This window comes from Vigna radiata, chromosome 8, assembly GCF_000741045.1.
Source record: "Vigna radiata var. radiata cultivar VC1973A chromosome 8, Vradiata_ver6, whole genome shotgun sequence".
Lineage (NCBI taxonomy): Eukaryota > Viridiplantae > Streptophyta > Magnoliopsida > Fabales > Fabaceae > Vigna > Vigna radiata.
The window spans coordinates 35,751,476-35,769,039 of NC_028358.1; the positions used below are offsets into that span (position 1 = coordinate 35,751,476).

Consider the following 17,564-nt stretch of genomic DNA (forward strand, 5'->3'; position numbering starts at 1 on the left):
CTAAACCCACAATACAACTTCAACATGCAACTTAAACAAACAACACCTCAAAGCCTCAAACAACAATAAGCACATAGAAGACCTAATTTCAGCAAACTAAGAAGTTACCTAAGTTCTAAATAACATAAACACAAACTCATATCAACAAGCTCACTCTCATCACATCAAGCTCATTCCAAAAACAATCCTCATAAAATTTCACCTATCAAACCATCAATCCTAGTCCAATTCTCAATTAGTTAACAGGTCTAAGTTCAAACAACATAAAAGTATAGTATATAACCAGGTCAATAAAGTCAAGTAATTCAAGCAACATGCATCATAATATCCAAGATAAATTTCATTATTAATTCAATCGATTAACACAATGATTTAAATCAATCACACATCATCAATAACAATAACTCATTCATCGAGCCATCACACAAAAAATTTCTATATTAGAAAACTAATCTTAAATCGATTGCAACATACATAACAAACTAGAAATGCATCCATAACTTTAAAAGTAGTAATTAGTTTTTCTTACCTGTTTGAAGACCAACGACTCTATAAAACCCTCAAACAACTCCTACAAATAAAAAGACGATAATTGTACATACAAAGAACGAAATCATGATCAGGATACACTATTAAAACCCCTGATTAACAGAATGTATTATAAAATACTCAAATAACATATGCAAAAACATTAAAACTCATATGCAAAGTAAACGAGACAAATAAAAAAAAAAAAACAACATAAATTAACTTACTCTTTTAAAAAAACTGATTGATTAAATATGAAGATCTCGTCATTATAAAAAAAAACAACATAAACTAACTTACTCTTTTAAAAAAACTGATTGATTAAATATGAAGATCTCTCATTATAATCACTCATGAACTTTTTATCTTTAAACACTTTCATTTTATGAAATGAAGAATAAATTTTATTATTTTTATTAAAAAATGTATTATAAAATAAAAAATCATACTTCTCACCCATATTAAGAATGAGTTAATAACACTTTACTAATAACTACATGTGATTGTATCGTGATAATAGTAGAAAAAAAAAATATATATATATATATATATATATATATATATATATATAACATTTTCAATTGATTTCAGAACATGTATTACTTATTTATATTTATAAACGCGATGTTTTATAATTAATATAAAATATAAAAAATAAAAATAATTTTATTATTTTTATTAAAAGTGTATTATACAATAAAAAAATAATATTTGCCAACTATGTTAATAATAATAATAATAATTACAATTCATTAATAATTATAAGTTATTACATGAAAGTAAAATTAAAACAAAATATAACAATATTATTATTTAATAAGTTTCTAATTAATATCATCCTACTTTAATCACAACATTTTTTTTAATAAGAGAACATTACAATGTTTTAATACATAAAAACAAATAAACAAAATAATAATCAAATAACAATAACGTCACACAATTAAAAAAATTAAATATAAAAATTTTAAATTTCCAACCGATTAAAACTTAATCAAACATATATTATTTGATAAAATTGTAAAAATATAATGTATATAGAAATTAATTACAAACTTATTTTTATACACTACTCTAAATTAGATTATAAATAAAACGACAGTAATGTAAAATTAATTCATATATGTATAGTTTTAAATCTGATGTACATTGTAAATTAAATTATAAAAGCTGAAGGTGTGAATTATCGTGCATATAATTTATCGAGGGAAGAATGTTGAAAAATGAAGGGTGTATATTGAAGTTAGGTAAAAATAGTGAAATTGAGTATCTTCTTTGTTCTGTGTCTTATTGTCTGCATAAATTTGTTTTTGTAACCCGATTCCACCAATCATCCATTTCCTTCTCGCGCCAAATACAAAAACCACCACCATTTCCCATTCTCCTCCTTCCTCTCTCACTCCCATACCGGTAATAATTTAACTTCGTTCTGTTAAACATCGTCCATCCATGTCACATCTCGGATCTCACCCACCCTTCACTTTCCATCACCAATCAATCAATTCCTTCTCCTTTCCCACACCAACAATCATCCATGTCTATAAACAAACATCCACTAGAGACTCTGCATTTTTCATTTCTCCTTTGTCACACTTTGTTTCTATGTTAAATCCTTGCGTTTTGTAGGGTTTGTGAGATGTCGGATGCACCAGCCAGCCCGAGTCACGAGAGTGGGGGCGAGCAGAGTCCGCGAGCTTTCTCATCTGGTGCCAGGGAACAGGACCGCTTCCTTCCTATTGCCAATATCAGCCGCATTATGAAGAAGGGTCTGCCTCCCAACGGCAAGATTGCTAAAGACGCTAAAGATACTATGCAGGAATGTGTTTCTGAATTTATCAGCTTCGTCACCAGCGAGTTAGTTCCGAACTATAGATAACAAAAGTTTGAGTTCACGATTTTTATTTTTTATTTTTGTTTTTGCAACTGGGGTTTCTGAGCGTGTTCGGTCAACATTATATATTAAGCATTTGTAGCTAAGAATGATTTGTTTGCAGTTTTTTTTTTTTTTGGCAATTGGGGTTTCTGATGATTTTTGGTTACTGAATTCCTTGCAGGGCTAGTGAGAAATGTCAGAAAGAGAAGAGAAAGACTATTAATGGAGACGATCTGTTATGGGCAATGGCCACTTTAGGTTTTGAAGACTACATAGAACCCCTTAAGGTGTACCTGGCAAGGTACAGAGAGGTATTTTTTTTTTCTTTTTTGATAAAGTTTCTCAGGTTTCTTACTTATTGGTTTGCAGCGTCTGCTCTTTCTATCTTAATAAATTATATTTTCACACACACACACACACACACATATATATATATATATATATATATATATATATATATATATATATATATATATATATATATAAGTTCTGTCACACACACACTATTAAAACTTCAGGAGAATTATTCATCCCAGTTTTCATTTCCCTTCCCATCTTGAACTGTGGATTGGTTTTTGGCTGGTTGAGCCAGGTGCACGAGGAACCTTTTCAAGGAAAAGTTTCATGAAGTTCTCTTCCATCCCCTTCATTTAAATGACTATGCTTTTATAATGTTGCTTATACTATAATTAACTGAGTTTTTCATTTTCCTTTTTATTTGGTTGGTGACTTTGGAATGTGCACAATATCACAGACGGAGGTTAGTCAACCCTCCTCTTGGGTTGTGTTATTTGTTATTTATCTTGGACTATTTTTGTCAATGGAAATGTTAATGTTTGGGTACACAAATTCTTATAGGGTGACACCAAAGGATCTGCTAGAGGTGGTGATGGATCTGCTAGACCAGATCAAGTTGGCCTTGCAGGTCAAAATTCTCAGGTGTGGATGAATAACCTTTTGAATTTTGTTTAGTTCAACAATTATCAGTCTTATGATATTATCTCTAAGGAATATGATTTGGTTCATTGCGTGTTTTTGGTTAAATGTATATGGCAGCTTGTTCATCAGGGTTCACTGAACTATATTAGTTTGCAGGTAATCTTCTTTCTTTCCCCTTCTCTATTGAATGCCTGAATGCTCATTTATTTAGCAAGCACTTGCAAGGCCAATTATGGAGATAGAAAAATAGGCACTTTTGGCTTTTTTTGTTCTGAATACCCTCTACACTATGGTTCAGATATACAATACGGCAATACAATTATTTTAAAAATATATAGGATATTATATGCATGAGATACACATTTAGAAATATATAAAAATTCATAAAATAATAAATATATAATTGCAGTTATGCAAATTCAAATTTAAAACATACTTCTTGGACTTTACTACAAGCAACAAAGTTGTATCTTATTGTCATTATAATTTACTTTCAATTATTTACATACAGGAACAATATATCCATCTCATTTCTTCTTTGAAATGATTCATAAAGAGAATGATTTCCCCCTTTTATTCATCAGGACAATGTTTTTTGTTTATACATGTTTATGCCTATGTGTTAGGTGCAGTATTGTTCTTTTATAAAACACTTTAAAAGGTTGTATACTTTATCAATTTGGTGAAGTATGTGAAAATATTGGTATCAAATATGAATATGTGAAACAAATTGAAGTACTGTGTATCATAACCTTTACCATTGTTTGTTGTATTGATTCCAATTTCTTATAAGAGGAGGGAGGACTGATATTTACAAGCAAAGTTCAGTGCCAGCAATTTAATATTTTCCCTTTGTTGCTTGTGCAATAGCTGTTCTTAGATTTGAGAGGATCATTTTGGTTAACTTATTTTTTGTGTTAAGTTTGTGGCATTACATTTAGATCTGGTCAATATATTTGAAATTTCTAGTTTTATTCCATGAATACTTGGTGTCTCAAGCATAAAGATTAGGTTGTCCTTATGAAACATATAATTTAGAGGGAGCTTTTACAAGTCTAAATTGAGTTACAATTTTGTTGGAAACTTGTTGCTTTAGAAAAGCACACACAATTTGAAGATTAATGGAGAGAGGTTTCACATCTCAGGATATTTTATTGATTTTGAAATTGGTATTTGTTGAAAGTCCCACATCGACTAAAGATAAAATCAATTTAAAGTATATAAGTGGCTGCAAACCTCACCTAATAAGCCGGTTTTGTAGAGTTGAGTTAGATTTAAAATTCACTTCTTAACAGTACTCTGATTAAGTTGTCTAGCCATTGAGAGGTTCATTCCAACAGGTTTGTGTTCATTGGTTTGTGTAGTTTTGGATCCCTTTTCGCACTGGTTGGCAACCCCCATGAATAAAAAAGCTTTTTTGAATACTTCATAAAACAAAAGTGTCTCAATCTTCGTCTCTTGCTGGATAATCTTTTGTCTCTGGTGTTTGTTTCATCGATTCTTGTACTTGTTTCCTTATAAAGTCTTCTTAAACTGGACAAAGACTATACTCAAATTTCATTTCATCAAAATTATTAACCTCTTCAATTACTAATGTCAGTATATTAGGAATATAGATATATAATGTATTCTGTTTTACTGTCGGGCTTTTAAGCTGCCCTAGTGCTGGATCTATATTAGAAGTAAGACATTTACTAGTGGTTTTTATGCCCTTCCTTTCAGAAACCTCTTTGTTTCCATATGTTACTAGGTATTTGTTAGGAATCCAAGTGTGAGTCTAAGTCCCACATCGGATAGAAATGAGAAAGTAAACCACTAGATAAAGATGAAAGACCCATTAACCCATTGCCTTAAGGTTTTGGATAGAGAGTGATGTCAATCCTTTATATAGTTGGGCTCAGATGTTATTGGTGTTTGTGTAACCCACATGTGAACTCCTCCTTGATAGACCCAACAGTGGTATCAGAGCCGATGATTTGTCTTGGTGACCTGCTCAGACGAGTATAATGATCTGTATACCGAAAGTCTTTCAGAGCTTGGTTTGTCTTGGTGACCGGCTCAGACGCGTATAATGATCCCTATACCGAAAGTCTTCCTAGCAAAGGGTATTTAGGTAAGCGAGTTTCCTTAAGATGAACGGCGGTTGGAAAGGGCTACTCGTGGTTGTGGTTGGGAATGCTTCCGCTGGGGGAGTGTACCAATGTGGAAGGGACCCACCCTGAGGGAGAGATTGTTGGAAATCCAAGTGTGAGTCTAAGTCTTACATTGGATAGAAATGAGAAAGTAGAGCACTATATAAAGATGAAAGACCCATTAACCCATTACTTTAAGGTTTTGGGTAGAGAGGTGTCAATTCTTTATATAGTTGGGCTCAGATGTTATTGGTGTTTGTGTAACCCACAGATAACATCTTTCTTGATAGACCCACCAGTATTTGCTTAATCACTGCCGACAATAAACCAAATCGGTGGGATGTTAGGGTTAATTTCCCCAAGCTTTGGATATTATGATAATGTGATATTGAAGTCAGTTACTCACATTCTGTGTTTTATTTGCATGGAGATAATGTGGTTTTACAAGTTTTGTTTGTTTTTAGATAATAGAAACATCATTAATAGAGAAAGAAGAAAGTTACAATGAATTTGGTCGGTAAGGCATACTCCATAAAGAAAAATAAAAAATAAAAAAACCAAATAAGAATAATGAAAAACATCAATGGCATAAAGCTACCTAATCCCTCTTCATTTTTGGCAAATAAATACAATGTTTGAGTGTGTGCCTTCGCCTTAAACTTGGAAAGGGGAAAAAAGCTATGAAATCGTTTTTGAATTCTTATGTGTTCTGCTCTTGTTCTTTTAAAGGGAGTTACCATTTTTATTTTCTATTTTTGTCGCAAAGTGATTCCTGGAGAAACTATTTTACTTGTACAAGCTCACCAGTGAGAGATGTCATGGTCCTATATTCAATTATCAAACAACTACATTTTGTTTTTTGCTCTTCCAAAAAATAATATTTTCTCTAATGAAAACACAATAACTTGTAGCAAAGTGGTTCATAGAAGAACCTACCTAATCAACATCACAATATCTAGAAATTTGGGAATTTCCTTTATTCTCACAATGTAGACCTTGTTTTGGAGCCTTTTGAGGTATCTTAGAATACAAATGACATAATTCCAATGATCAATGCAACGAGTATGTATGAATTGACTCAAAACACCAACTGCAGTCTTCCATATCTTTTTTAATTAGAGAAAGTTTCACCTTGCTCTGTCATTAAATTTTGATTTGGGTCGATACGACTATCCATTGGTTTACAATCAATTATACATGTCTCTTTAAGGATATCTAAAGCATATTTCTTTTGAGAAAATATAACATTTTCCTTTGATTAAGCTACTCCAATGTCCAAAAAGTATTTAAAACTTAAAAGATGTTTGGTCTGAAAATTATTGCATAAGTGTTCCTTTAGCTGAGAGATTCTAGAAATATTATTCTTTTTAGTAACTATATCATTAACATAAGTATACACCTTTCCATGGGAGGTAAGACGATAGAAAACTGAATGATTTGCTTCCCAAAGGTTTGAACAATGTGGCATAATTTTCCAAACCAACACATGGAGATTACTTGAGACCATAAGGAGAGCGAAGCAATTTACAAAACAAACCAAACTCCCCGAGCAACATACTCAGTAGGTTACTCCACATTGACCATAAAATAGCAATTTACAAAAGACTTCCCCTGAAAGTTAAGCAATCCAAAGACTTACAATGACATTAAAATAGTTAAATCGAAAGGCTATAGTTATTAGCAGTGGCCTAGAAATGTATAGTTTTAACAATGGTTGTTCAATGAAAATGCAGTTTCATCTTACTGTAAAATAAATTACTTTTTTTCTGTAAAAAGCCACACCGTGAATGTTAAATGGTATTTTCCTATCACGGAAAGCCATTTGGAAGGCTTTCCCTGATACCTGAAAGAGGAAGAAAGGCAGTAGAAAAAAAACATTCAGTCAGAAATAGGGAAATTGCTTTTGTACATAATTGTAATAGCAATAAACATCACCTACCCACGGTAGAGAATTGCAACGTTGCAAAAACAAGTTATCTATTGAGTGATCTGATGACATTTCGAAGATTTTGTCAACAACAAATGCGCATTGTGCATCCTCAATGTGACACTCCTTCATAACTATCTACACATTATTGACAAAAATAAATTTTAACTATATATATACAAAAATCACAATTAAACATATTTTTCAAACCAGCACAGCAAGAAGTAACCTTAGAACCAGAAGAGTTATCGGTAAGAACATTCTTCAGCTGACTTCGCTTGGAATTGTTTTGAATAAGACAAGATGCAGCCTCAACAATGCAACGTGTGGATCGATAGTTTTTGTTAAGCCTAATCTGAAAAATAAAATTTAAGCAAGTATCCAACTAAGAAATTTAATAAGGAAACAATGTAACCATTATTCTACCAAATCATAAATGAATATTGGTAAGACCAATCACTCCCTAGGGCCTCGAATATAAACAGAAAAAAAAAATGAACCCACACTAACTAAGGAATTAGTTGGCATTATTTAATTGTACCAATCTAAAGAATGCATGAACGGGGAAGATGAAAAAGACCAATAGAGCACAAGTGAAATCCCAAGGAGGGTTACATGACAAGAGACAACACTCTTGCTCAAAAAAATAATTCTTTACTTTCTTTTCTATTTCTTGGGCTCGTAATTGAAGAATTTAATTTCTTTAAATTCGAGTTTTAATGGTAATTATAGTTAGTTCAAATTGGGCTACAATCGAATACTCAATCAAAATGGTGTATGGTAAAGGAACATTAATTATAAGCTTGGTTATTCTGGTACTAATATGTTGATGGGTCCTTAATATGTTGATTGTTGGTTATGTGTATGAGAAATAAAAATATTTGTTGAGAGGTTGCTTCCACTTCGTTATTTTTTTTGTCTAGAAAGGAATTGGAAGGCTTTGGAATACTTTTGATTCACATACAGAAAAATGTGCAGTTAACCGAATTGCTCTAGGGATTTGAGACCTCCATTTAATTATAGCTTTCTACTTAGCAAGTGGATTTCTTTGCTGTTGCTATGTACATTGATTTAAAAACTTATGACTTAGAATTGATTGTCATTGAGCTGTTTCATTCTCCCTCTCTTCTCATTTCTATGTTCTCTATCTTTTCCAATCTTCTCCGCTCTCTATTAGTCATTGTTTATCCTCATCATACATGATAGTGAAGTTCTAGTCACATGATTACTCGCTCCATCCTCAGCAAAAATCCCCATACCATTCTGTAAATAAAATATGGGATGGGCTCATTGGGGTCTCGGACAAAAGGTTTTGATAAGATGGTTATTTTCTAAAGTTTCTCATGTTGAAACATAATACCAACCAAGACATAGTTAGCCTTTCAACATTAAATACTAGTTATTGGTATTTCGATCAGGTTTCCTGTAGTGCCTAAATTAGAAATCACTTGGGAGCTACCTGAGTACTTGTCTTAATATTGTCCTTCAACTAAAAGTCTAGGATTATAGTTATCTACAAATGCCAAAGTATAATTCATAACGGCAAGAAAAGATAGCTCAGTAATTTTTTATTTTTTGTATTTCTATTTGCACACTTCATCCAAAAAGCCGTCTTTCTTTGGATTGTTCTGTTGATCACGGTTTTAGCATTTAAGATTGACTGGGAATACATAGGAATTCAAATACTTTCAAGTATAAGGAGTGTGATTTCTTTGCTATCAGTTGCTGACATCTGTTCTACCTGCTTCTATTTTAAGAGGTTTGACAATTTTGAAATCTGTTGGGATTTTCAGGTGCAACCACAACATCTGGTTATACCTTCAATGCAAAGCCATGAATAGTGTAGATGTTTCGACGCATCTTTTTTATTTGACTTGAATGCTTATACGCATGACATGGGTGGAAACAATGGTGTAAAATGATTTAAACGTAGGTTCTCGTGTAGAAGGTTTTGAGTGTCAGAGTTTTGTTAAGTATATTTTTATTAACACATGTAATAGTTAGCTGCATGACCAACTGAATGTTGGGGTAATGCATGTGATTCACCATGTAGCTTGTCGATCATGGTCAGAAGCATCTGCCTTAAGAGTTTTCTTGTGATTATGTAATGTTTGCAGACACTCCAGTTGTTATATTATTTACTTTAGGTAAAATAGTTGGATTCTCTTTTCCTTTATAATTTTAAGAAAATGTCCACTTGCTAAAATACCAATGTTATTGAAAGGGTTCGCAGGTATAAATTATATTTTTATTTTAAAAGTTAATTTTCTGTACGAATGGATATTACTATGCATGTGCAGTGTTACAGACTTACGAGAATTAGCTGCTTGCTGGGGTATGTTATTGAGGGAGATTCAGCTTCGGGCCATCGTGTTTAATGCCACAATGTTGAGTTATAACTTTGGGCAAAATTCATCAAAAAAAATGAAAAACTTTAACCGGAAGAAAAAAAGACTTTAATTTATAATATTTATTTAAAAATTAATTCACGATACCATCCATTATATATAAGATAAATTTATTATATATAAATAAATATAAATCTTATTTTATAAATTAATTTTATAAGATTATGAATTAAATTTAAAATTTATTTTCTAATATAATTTAAAAATATTATTTGTTGAATTTATTGTAGTATTTGCATATATAAATAAATACAAATTTCACTTGTAACATTTTGCTATTCTTTAATATACCATTATAACCCTATTAAGTGATATATCCGGTGAAAACAATTTCTTCCAATCCTCATTATAAGAACAAAATTACAATTTTTTATACTTTTCGTAAAAATGATTTAAAACGTATTTCATGTTATTTTCTTTAAAGTACATTAAGTTATTGATAATGGACTAAATTCTCTTTGTTCCCATGGAACTTCATTTTTTACTATGTTTCTGCCACCGTTTGGTCATGGACAACATAATTACAATTATAGAAAATATTTTTTAAAATTTTACGATAACCCAAATGGATTATTCATAAAAGTAATTAACAGAAGAATTATTTTTTTAATATATGACAAATGTATATTAATAAAGTATTCTCTTACCTATCCTCTATAATCAAACTTAATTTACTGAAACCATCTAATTGACACTGGTAGTAGCCCTTGCACTTAGTTAATGGAATTGTGTGCAATACATTATCATTATATCTTACATTGAAGTACGTATCCCATAAGAATAATAGATCCAAAACACCTCACTGCATATTTTCTCAACATATTACTGAATGTTTAGTTTTCCATTTGCAAGGCACCAGGAGAAAGATTAAAAACGAAGATGCAATAAAAATAAACCCTAAATTCAGTCCTTCAGAGATACACAGGTTATCATATTAGTTTCTATAATTCTGCTCGTTGTATTAGTTCTCCAAAACAATTTTTTGTTATCTACCGAGACTATGTTTGACTTACAATTTGGGACGCTTCAAATTTGAAGAATAAACTCAATTTTATGATCTGTTTGGTTACTTCATAAGTATGTCTTGACAATAAATTTTTACCTGGAAACTCAGTTTGGTAAAAACAAGACTTGCTTGCAAAATTTAATAGAGACATCAGCAAGTTCTTCAAAGGTTTTCTTATACTTTGGCAGCCATTTATCAATAAATTGGTTAAGCAGTTTTATTCAGTTATGATATGCTGTTAAGTTGTTTTCAGCACCCCGTATAGTTGCAAATGTAATTTACTTATGATATGCTTGGTATATTTGCTTCCCTTTGAGGTGAGGAGAAATCTACTTGTCTAACCTGCAAAATCAATTTGACAACTCAGTTAGCAGAGTAATAGTGTATGAGAGATGTGATTACCTATTGTTTTTGCATATGCTGTTCATCTATTTAGGAAGCACCCAGAGGTGCTAGATGAGTCACAGCAAGTTCCAGGCAGCCTTCTTAGCCCAACTACTTCAATGAATAATTCTATTGGAAAAAGAATATTATCTAAATAATTGTTCTGAATCTCCCTTACCAAATACCATTGTGTCTTCCATGATAGAATCTGGAAAATTTGACAAAATATATTGCATGGTTTGTTCTTATCAGAATCAATGGTTGGTGCTCAAAACAATCAGATTTGATGTAAATGACCAAATTGTGCCAAATGAAACAAAAGATGCACAGTACACAACACATAGTAAAAATTCTAGGAAAACCGAAGTATATGTATTTTCAACTCTATGGTCTACAGTGAGATTTAAACTGAGGCCCCAAACTAGCTAAACCAAGGAAGATATGGATCAGTTTCCCGTTTCAACTAGAGAAACAGGACTGTTTACTTATCAACATTGTTAAACTAATATACAATTGAATGTGAAAATGGACCTATCTAACGTTTTTTATGCTACTGCTCCAGACTTAAAACTTTAATTTTGTAGTGACACAGATATATCTAAGTAAATAGAGCTGACAGAGGATGCATTGGTATCACAATAGCTAAAAATCACTTATCAAACATGCCCAAGTAATACCCTTGTTTTCTTGAATATTTTTTCTTCAGCGGTCTCAAGATTGTTGCCTCAAAAGTGCGAATTCTTTTCCGTTAGGCTTGAAACACCTGATTGAAAACAGAAAGTTTGATAACATCCTCCTTTTTATCTTCACTGCTCTGTAGTGTTTGTCAGCTGACATGCTTCCTTAAAAACATTCTAGTGGTACTAAAATATGTATGACCTAGTAAGACAATAATTCAATTAGTCCCAACTCAAAACTAGAAGGAAAATAAGATAATTTTATCTTCAAGCTATGCTCTATTATTTCTACTGCATCATCTATCAGGATAATATGCAGCTTTTATATCATCCATCATAAGACATACGTGCACCTATCAAAATTATCAATTACCAAATCTTGCATATGTAATAGCAAAAAGTCACTTACCAAATAATTAGACTGTATTATGTTCAGAATTGGAGAGATCAAGATGCATGTCCTGGTCCTGGTCCACCGTTGTGGTAAAAGATGCAGGTTTGAATAATGTACTTGGAGTATAGTTAAGCTTGTAATTTACGATAACTGATCCAAATATGTTGAAATTTTCAGCACTACTGAAAGCACTCTCTGCATCAGCACACTTCTTAAAAACCACTCTAGCCTGGCTGCTCCCTCTGTCAATTTCTGTCTCAGATTCATTTAGAGGTCCAAATCGCCTAAAAATCTTATTCAGTTTCATTTCTGAGAGAACAGAATCCATCTCAGCAAAGTTCAAAATAAGTTCAGCTGGGGAATTCTCATCTACACAACCAGAAGGCTTTTCAGGAACCTCAAGATGACTGTTTTCAGACAATTGTTTCCTGGGGTAGGACCTACGAGTGTAAACTATAATAGGCTTTTCTGGCTCAGCGGGGGCATGTTGGTAGTCTCTTCTGCTGCTTTTCTGTGACTGCTGTTTTTCAGAACCAATCTGGATGCCCGTCTCAGTCCTTTCACGTGATCCACCCACTTGTTTCTTCCTTTTACTACCAGCTTTCTCTGCAGACGAAATTTCTTTTCCAGAATCATTGGCCACAATTATTGAATTCCTGAAATCAGAAAAGAAGCTCACTATAATATTCAAGGAACTATAATCTCCCAGGGGTTCATGTGCCACCCACTGAAGTAAATGTAGCAAATCATCTAGAGATGAATATTCCACTGGAACAATCAAGCTTGACTTCTGAGTCCGCTCAGAATTAGAGAAGACATCAGTTCCATTTCTTGAAAAACCTTCGGCGCAACCATCTTCCTTTTGAGACCAGTCTCCAGAACACTTCAACATAGTGGGTGGTCCAGTAAGTTGATTAGCAACCTTTAGAATACGTTCACCAATTTTAAAGGATTGCTTTGTGGAATTAGAAACTTTGGCAAGGGAAACTGTTTTTCTCCGGTCTTTCATCCCTGAAATACCGGCCCAATGATCAATAGTCTTCTTTTTCTTGGAAGAGGCAGGATAAATCAGATTATCAGTGGCATCACCTGACTGATAATCACCGTGTGTAGAATCTGAAGTCCCACCTGCTGATGCAGACAAGCTTCTTTTCTTCTTTTCTTGATATATATCATCTTTCAAACTATGCTTGCCTTTGTGACTGGAGCTGTTTGATGTTTTCCTTTTTCCAACACCAGTTTGAACATCTTTTTTACTCGAATGACTTGCATGCTTATTAATTTCACTCAAACTTTTATCAGCATCCTTAATTAATGCATTGGTGCCATTATCCAAAACTCCACAGTATTGTAACTCGGGCAAGCAAGAGTAACCCTTCAAACGGTAGAAAGCAAGCAATTGAGCCTTAGCAATTAAGAGCTCCAATCGATCAATGCTGCCAGTGGGAAACTCCGACAGAGTTTTCAAGTATTCCAAAAGGTTCTCAGGTGAAAAGGATTCAGCATTTAAAGATTCATCCACTCTGCGTGTGAAACTTAGTTCTTGTTGAATGCCAGTGTTTTCAACAGTCTGGAGTTTAATCTTGTCAAGAGTATCTTCAGGTATGCAGGAACATGCTAACCCATATTCTGCACGTCTCGAGGCTTCTTCCAAAGCACAATCTACAGCACTCTGAAATACATCTGAATTGCACTGCTTTACCATATTAGAGAAATGAGTCCTAAAGGGCTTGAGCTGAGACGAATCATTCCAGGCAAATGTTCTATCCCCAAAATAAGCAACCAAATAGCGGTCCTTTTTTAAATGCTTATGTGCCTCCACAGATGAATCGGAGGGATCAAATATTTGCCCCGGCCACCATGGATGGCTTCTCACCTTGCCCCATACCAAATCATACACAGAAAACTCACCTACCTTTTCAACTGGCAGCTGATAACTTGCCTGAAAAATGACTCCTGAGCTCTTCTTATTTGACACATGCTTTGTGAATTTTCTACCCGTTGTTTTATGTCGTTCAGCATCATCAAAGTTTTCATCTTCAATTTCCTTCTCTTCATGCGAATCAACTAGCTCTGAAATGCAAGCATTCTCTTTAATGCTTTGTCTGTCTTCTGACTCAACCTTAACATCATTGACTGCTTCTTTCCCCACTGATTTATTTACCTCCCTGTCATCAATGTTCTTCTGCTCATCTAATGCTTTCAAGTAGGCATCATTTCCACCTAATTCGGCAGTTTCATTCTCACTCTTCCCTTCTAAGGACCCCACAACTTGAGAACCCTCACCAAAAACCCCAACACCTTCTCTTGCGGTAGGATTCACACCTCTACCCTCCGTATTTAAGCCATCAGAATCCACATCACCATTAAGCTTAGTAACACCCTCACTACTGCAAACACCATCTTCTATGCATAAATCAGAACCCACCTTTAGATCCTTTCCATCCATAACTAAAGATCCCTCCTTTACTACAAGTTCTTCTAGGGTTTCTAGTTCACCAGCCATGCTCACAGTACAGGTCAACGAGGATTCTAGAATTCTCCAAGCAGACAACTTTCATACGTCTGCTTCACCCATGTAAAAGCTTGGCAAACACTGAAAACATGTTAGGTAATGAAAAAAAATTCTCCTGAACCAAAATAAAATGGCTTCAAGCAAGAAACCCATATGGGAAAAGGTCCATGCTCACACACATACATAGTACATAAAGATTCAAACTAAGATGCCCATCAACGAAATGAACAAAAAGTCCAAACAAAAGGAAGAATAAACAAAACAGGAAAGCTGAATACCAGGTTAGATCCTTGGGAAGTGAAAGCTGGCTCCAGTTTCCGTTTATTGGTCATTGGTTTAATTCGGTAGCCACGTTTGGAAATTAAGAGAAACATTAAATAATGCCTGGTAGAAAAACATGGGCATGTCCTAATTTATCAAATTGGAGGAATTTTGTATTGAATTTAATAGCATGGATAAATTTTAAAATCTGCTAGTGTTTCTTATTAATTTTTAATCAAGAAATAATGCTTCTGAATTTAACTTTGTAGTCTTAAATCAATCTTTGAACGATGAACTCTTGCTTTCAAACATATTTTTACAACCTTTTTATTTATTTAAAAAAATCGTGATTACTAGTATATTTTTACTATTTTTTTTAATGGAAGTTGGACTTTGAATTACGAGTTTAATTTTCTTTTTAGATTGTGTCTATTAGGATGACTTTTTTTTTCTCTGTCTATCTTTCTTATATAATCATATGTGAACTTGATTTTAATGTATAGTGTTTTTTTAATCGTGTTATCAAGGACGTTTTTATGTTTTTCTTAACAAATTTTGTAATTATTTATACTTTTTTATAAATTATTTTTGTTTATTTAATGTCTATTTTTTTTAATGTGAATGTTTTATTGTGTTTTGTGAAAAAATAAAAATAAAATATTAATTTTAATTTTAAGTCATTATTTTATTCAATGAAATTTGTGAAACTAAAATGAGTTAGATTGTAAAAAAAATGAAATAATTAAAGATTAAAGAAAAATAAATAATAAAGTAATAATTAATTTTGAATAATAAGGTAAAGAAATATTTATTTAAGTTGATACTATAGTTTGTGTTCTGTATATTTATTTAGGAAAATTGACTAAACTCATCAATTTCAGTTTAGACATTATTATACAGTATAGTATTGACCTCTTAGTCAAACGACTTTACTGGATTGATCGACCAATCACTGACGTTACATACCAATTGAAACACCGTTGAACCAAAAACCTCTACCGTTTAATATGATTAACCAAATATCAACATTAAGCTATATTCCAGTCATGATTATGTCATTAATAAGTAAAAATCCATAAGTACTATAAATAAAACATTCAAGGAATTAAGGTAGTTGAGTTATATTATAACAACATTTAATACAATCTAATATTCACAATTAACAATTATAACTCAATTTTTTTCGAAAAAAATTATACCAAGCAAGTTAAAAATAATAATAATAAAGTCGTGTAGCAAAAATAATTACATTGAATCCTAAATCCTTAAAATAAATTACAATGAAGTTTGTTATACATAAATCATGAGTCCAAATTTAATTACATTGAAGTTGTCACGTATAAAAAAAATACCAATAAAAAATTTTAAGTTAATTTAGTTTTTGATAAAAAGTCATCACATCCAACAACGATGACTTTAGTTAGAATTATTTAAAAAAAAAAGTTGTTATATCCAATAATAACTTTAATTTAACTTAGTTTTTGGTAAAAGTCTTCACACCTAATTTTAGTAAAAATTATTTTCAAAAAGAAGTTATCACACTTAATGTCTTCTTTGGTTAAATTTCAAACGAGTTTTCATATTCAATGATGACTTTATGTAACTTATTTTTAAAAAAGTCATTAATGTCTAACACGAATTAGTTTTGAAAAAAGTCATCTATCGTGGTGATGATTTCACCTTAATAAAAAAATTTAAGTATATAATTAAATAAATGTAATGTAATAGAAATCATTTTTTTATTTCTAAAACTTTATATTAACAAACAAATAATCTACTATTTTTACGATATCATCTTCAAAAGTCATAACTTGTTAATAATGACTTCTTTAAAATGAAACCGGATATACTAAACACAACTTAACTCAATTAAAAAAAAACAAAAAAGTAATAACAAAAGTAAATTAACCCACTTTAAAAAAAAAATACAACCACACTAATAAACATCTCATTATAAGTATGCTTTATATTTTCATTTCACTTTCTACTTTCTTCCATTTATTTTCAACCAAACCTAAACCTATATCATACCAAACCACTTAATTATTTTGGTAGGTAAACATAATAGTATTTATTATGACCTTTGTAATTACTATATAGTTTAATATAGTTTATTTATGTGAATTAAAATAAGCCATAAACATATGATAATACCATTTGCATTTACTTATATTATAAATCCTATTTTAGAACTGATAAGATGATGGTTGATAATAATCAGTGAGAAATCAGGTAAAAGAAGAGTTAAAGGTTAAACTAATATAGAAACCAACAAAACATGCTATAATATATTTTAAAAAAACTTTTAATTGTATTTTTCAATTTTACGTATTGCAAATTTACAAATTTAGTTCCTTGTATTTCAATTAAATTAATTAATTTTTTTCTACCTCAAATGTAGAATCTTATACCGTGTCCTTGGTTTAATAGTATAATATTAATAAAACTGTGCACATTCAATTTAGATTATCGAGTGTATTACTTTAAAAATATACTTTATAATGATTGTACAACAAATTG

General features: G+C 31.7%; 2 protein-coding genes across 10 annotated transcripts; one reads left to right on the forward strand and one right to left on the reverse strand.

The window, feature by feature from the left end:
* The first annotated feature begins 1,736 nt into the window (after positions 1–1,736).
* On the forward strand, positions 1,737–9,605 carry LOC106770943 (nuclear transcription factor Y subunit B-1). Of its 6 annotated transcripts, none has more exons than XM_022785340.1 (7): positions 1,737–1,775; positions 2,155–2,382; positions 2,583–2,712; positions 3,156–3,161; positions 3,260–3,340; positions 3,458–3,496; positions 9,193–9,605. In XM_022785340.1, exons 2-7 carry the CDS (start codon positions 2,165–2,167, stop codon positions 9,238–9,240), a joined length of 522 nt encoding a protein of 173 aa, XP_022641061.1. In that variant the 5' UTR covers positions 1,737–1,775; positions 2,155–2,164; the 3' UTR covers positions 9,241–9,605. The 6 variants fall into 6 exon arrangements, with proteins under 6 accessions (XP_022641061.1, XP_014512284.1, XP_022641060.1 ...); XM_014656798.2 differs by lacking the exon at positions 1,737–1,775 and adding an exon at positions 1,797–1,938; XM_022785339.1 differs by lacking the exon at positions 1,737–1,775 and adding an exon at positions 1,945–2,064.
* Positions 9,606–10,515: 910 nt separating this feature from the next.
* Positions 10,516–15,169, reverse strand: LOC106772551. Of its 4 annotated transcripts, none has more exons than XR_002669328.1 (3): positions 12,284–15,135; positions 11,875–12,076; positions 10,516–11,155 (listed from the first exon to the last, which is right to left on the reverse strand). XR_002669328.1 is itself a non-coding variant. In XM_014659017.2 (3 exons), the coding sequence occupies exon 2, from the start codon at positions 14,772–14,774 to the stop codon at positions 12,291–12,293; it is 2,484 nt and encodes an 827-aa protein (XP_014514503.1). In that variant the 5' UTR covers positions 14,775–14,864; positions 15,062–15,169; the 3' UTR covers positions 11,539–12,076; positions 12,284–12,290. The 4 variants fall into 4 exon arrangements, 3 of the variants coding, with proteins under 3 accessions (XP_014514503.1, XP_014514505.1, XP_014514504.1); XM_014659017.2 differs by lacking the exon at positions 10,516–11,155 and having other exon boundaries at positions 11,539–12,076; positions 12,284–14,864; positions 15,062–15,169; XM_014659019.2 differs by lacking the exon at positions 10,516–11,155 and having other exon boundaries at positions 11,539–12,076; positions 12,284–14,853; positions 15,062–15,130.
* Between the last annotated feature and the right edge of the window lie 2,395 nt (positions 15,170–17,564).

Coding starts and splice junctions, on each gene's coding strand:
- LOC106770943 (XM_022785339.1), top strand. Junction 3,341..3,457: donor TTGCAGGTCAAAATTCTCAG/GTGTGGATGAAT, acceptor TGTATATGGCAG/CTTGTTCATCAGGGTTCACT. Junction 3,497..9,192: donor TGAACTATATTAGTTTGCAG/GTAATCTTCTTT, acceptor TGGGATTTTCAG/GTGCAACCACAACATCTGGT.
- LOC106772551 (XM_014659017.2), bottom strand. CDS start 14,774: ATGGCTGGTGAACTAGAAACCCTAGAAGAACTTGTAGTAAAGGAGGGA.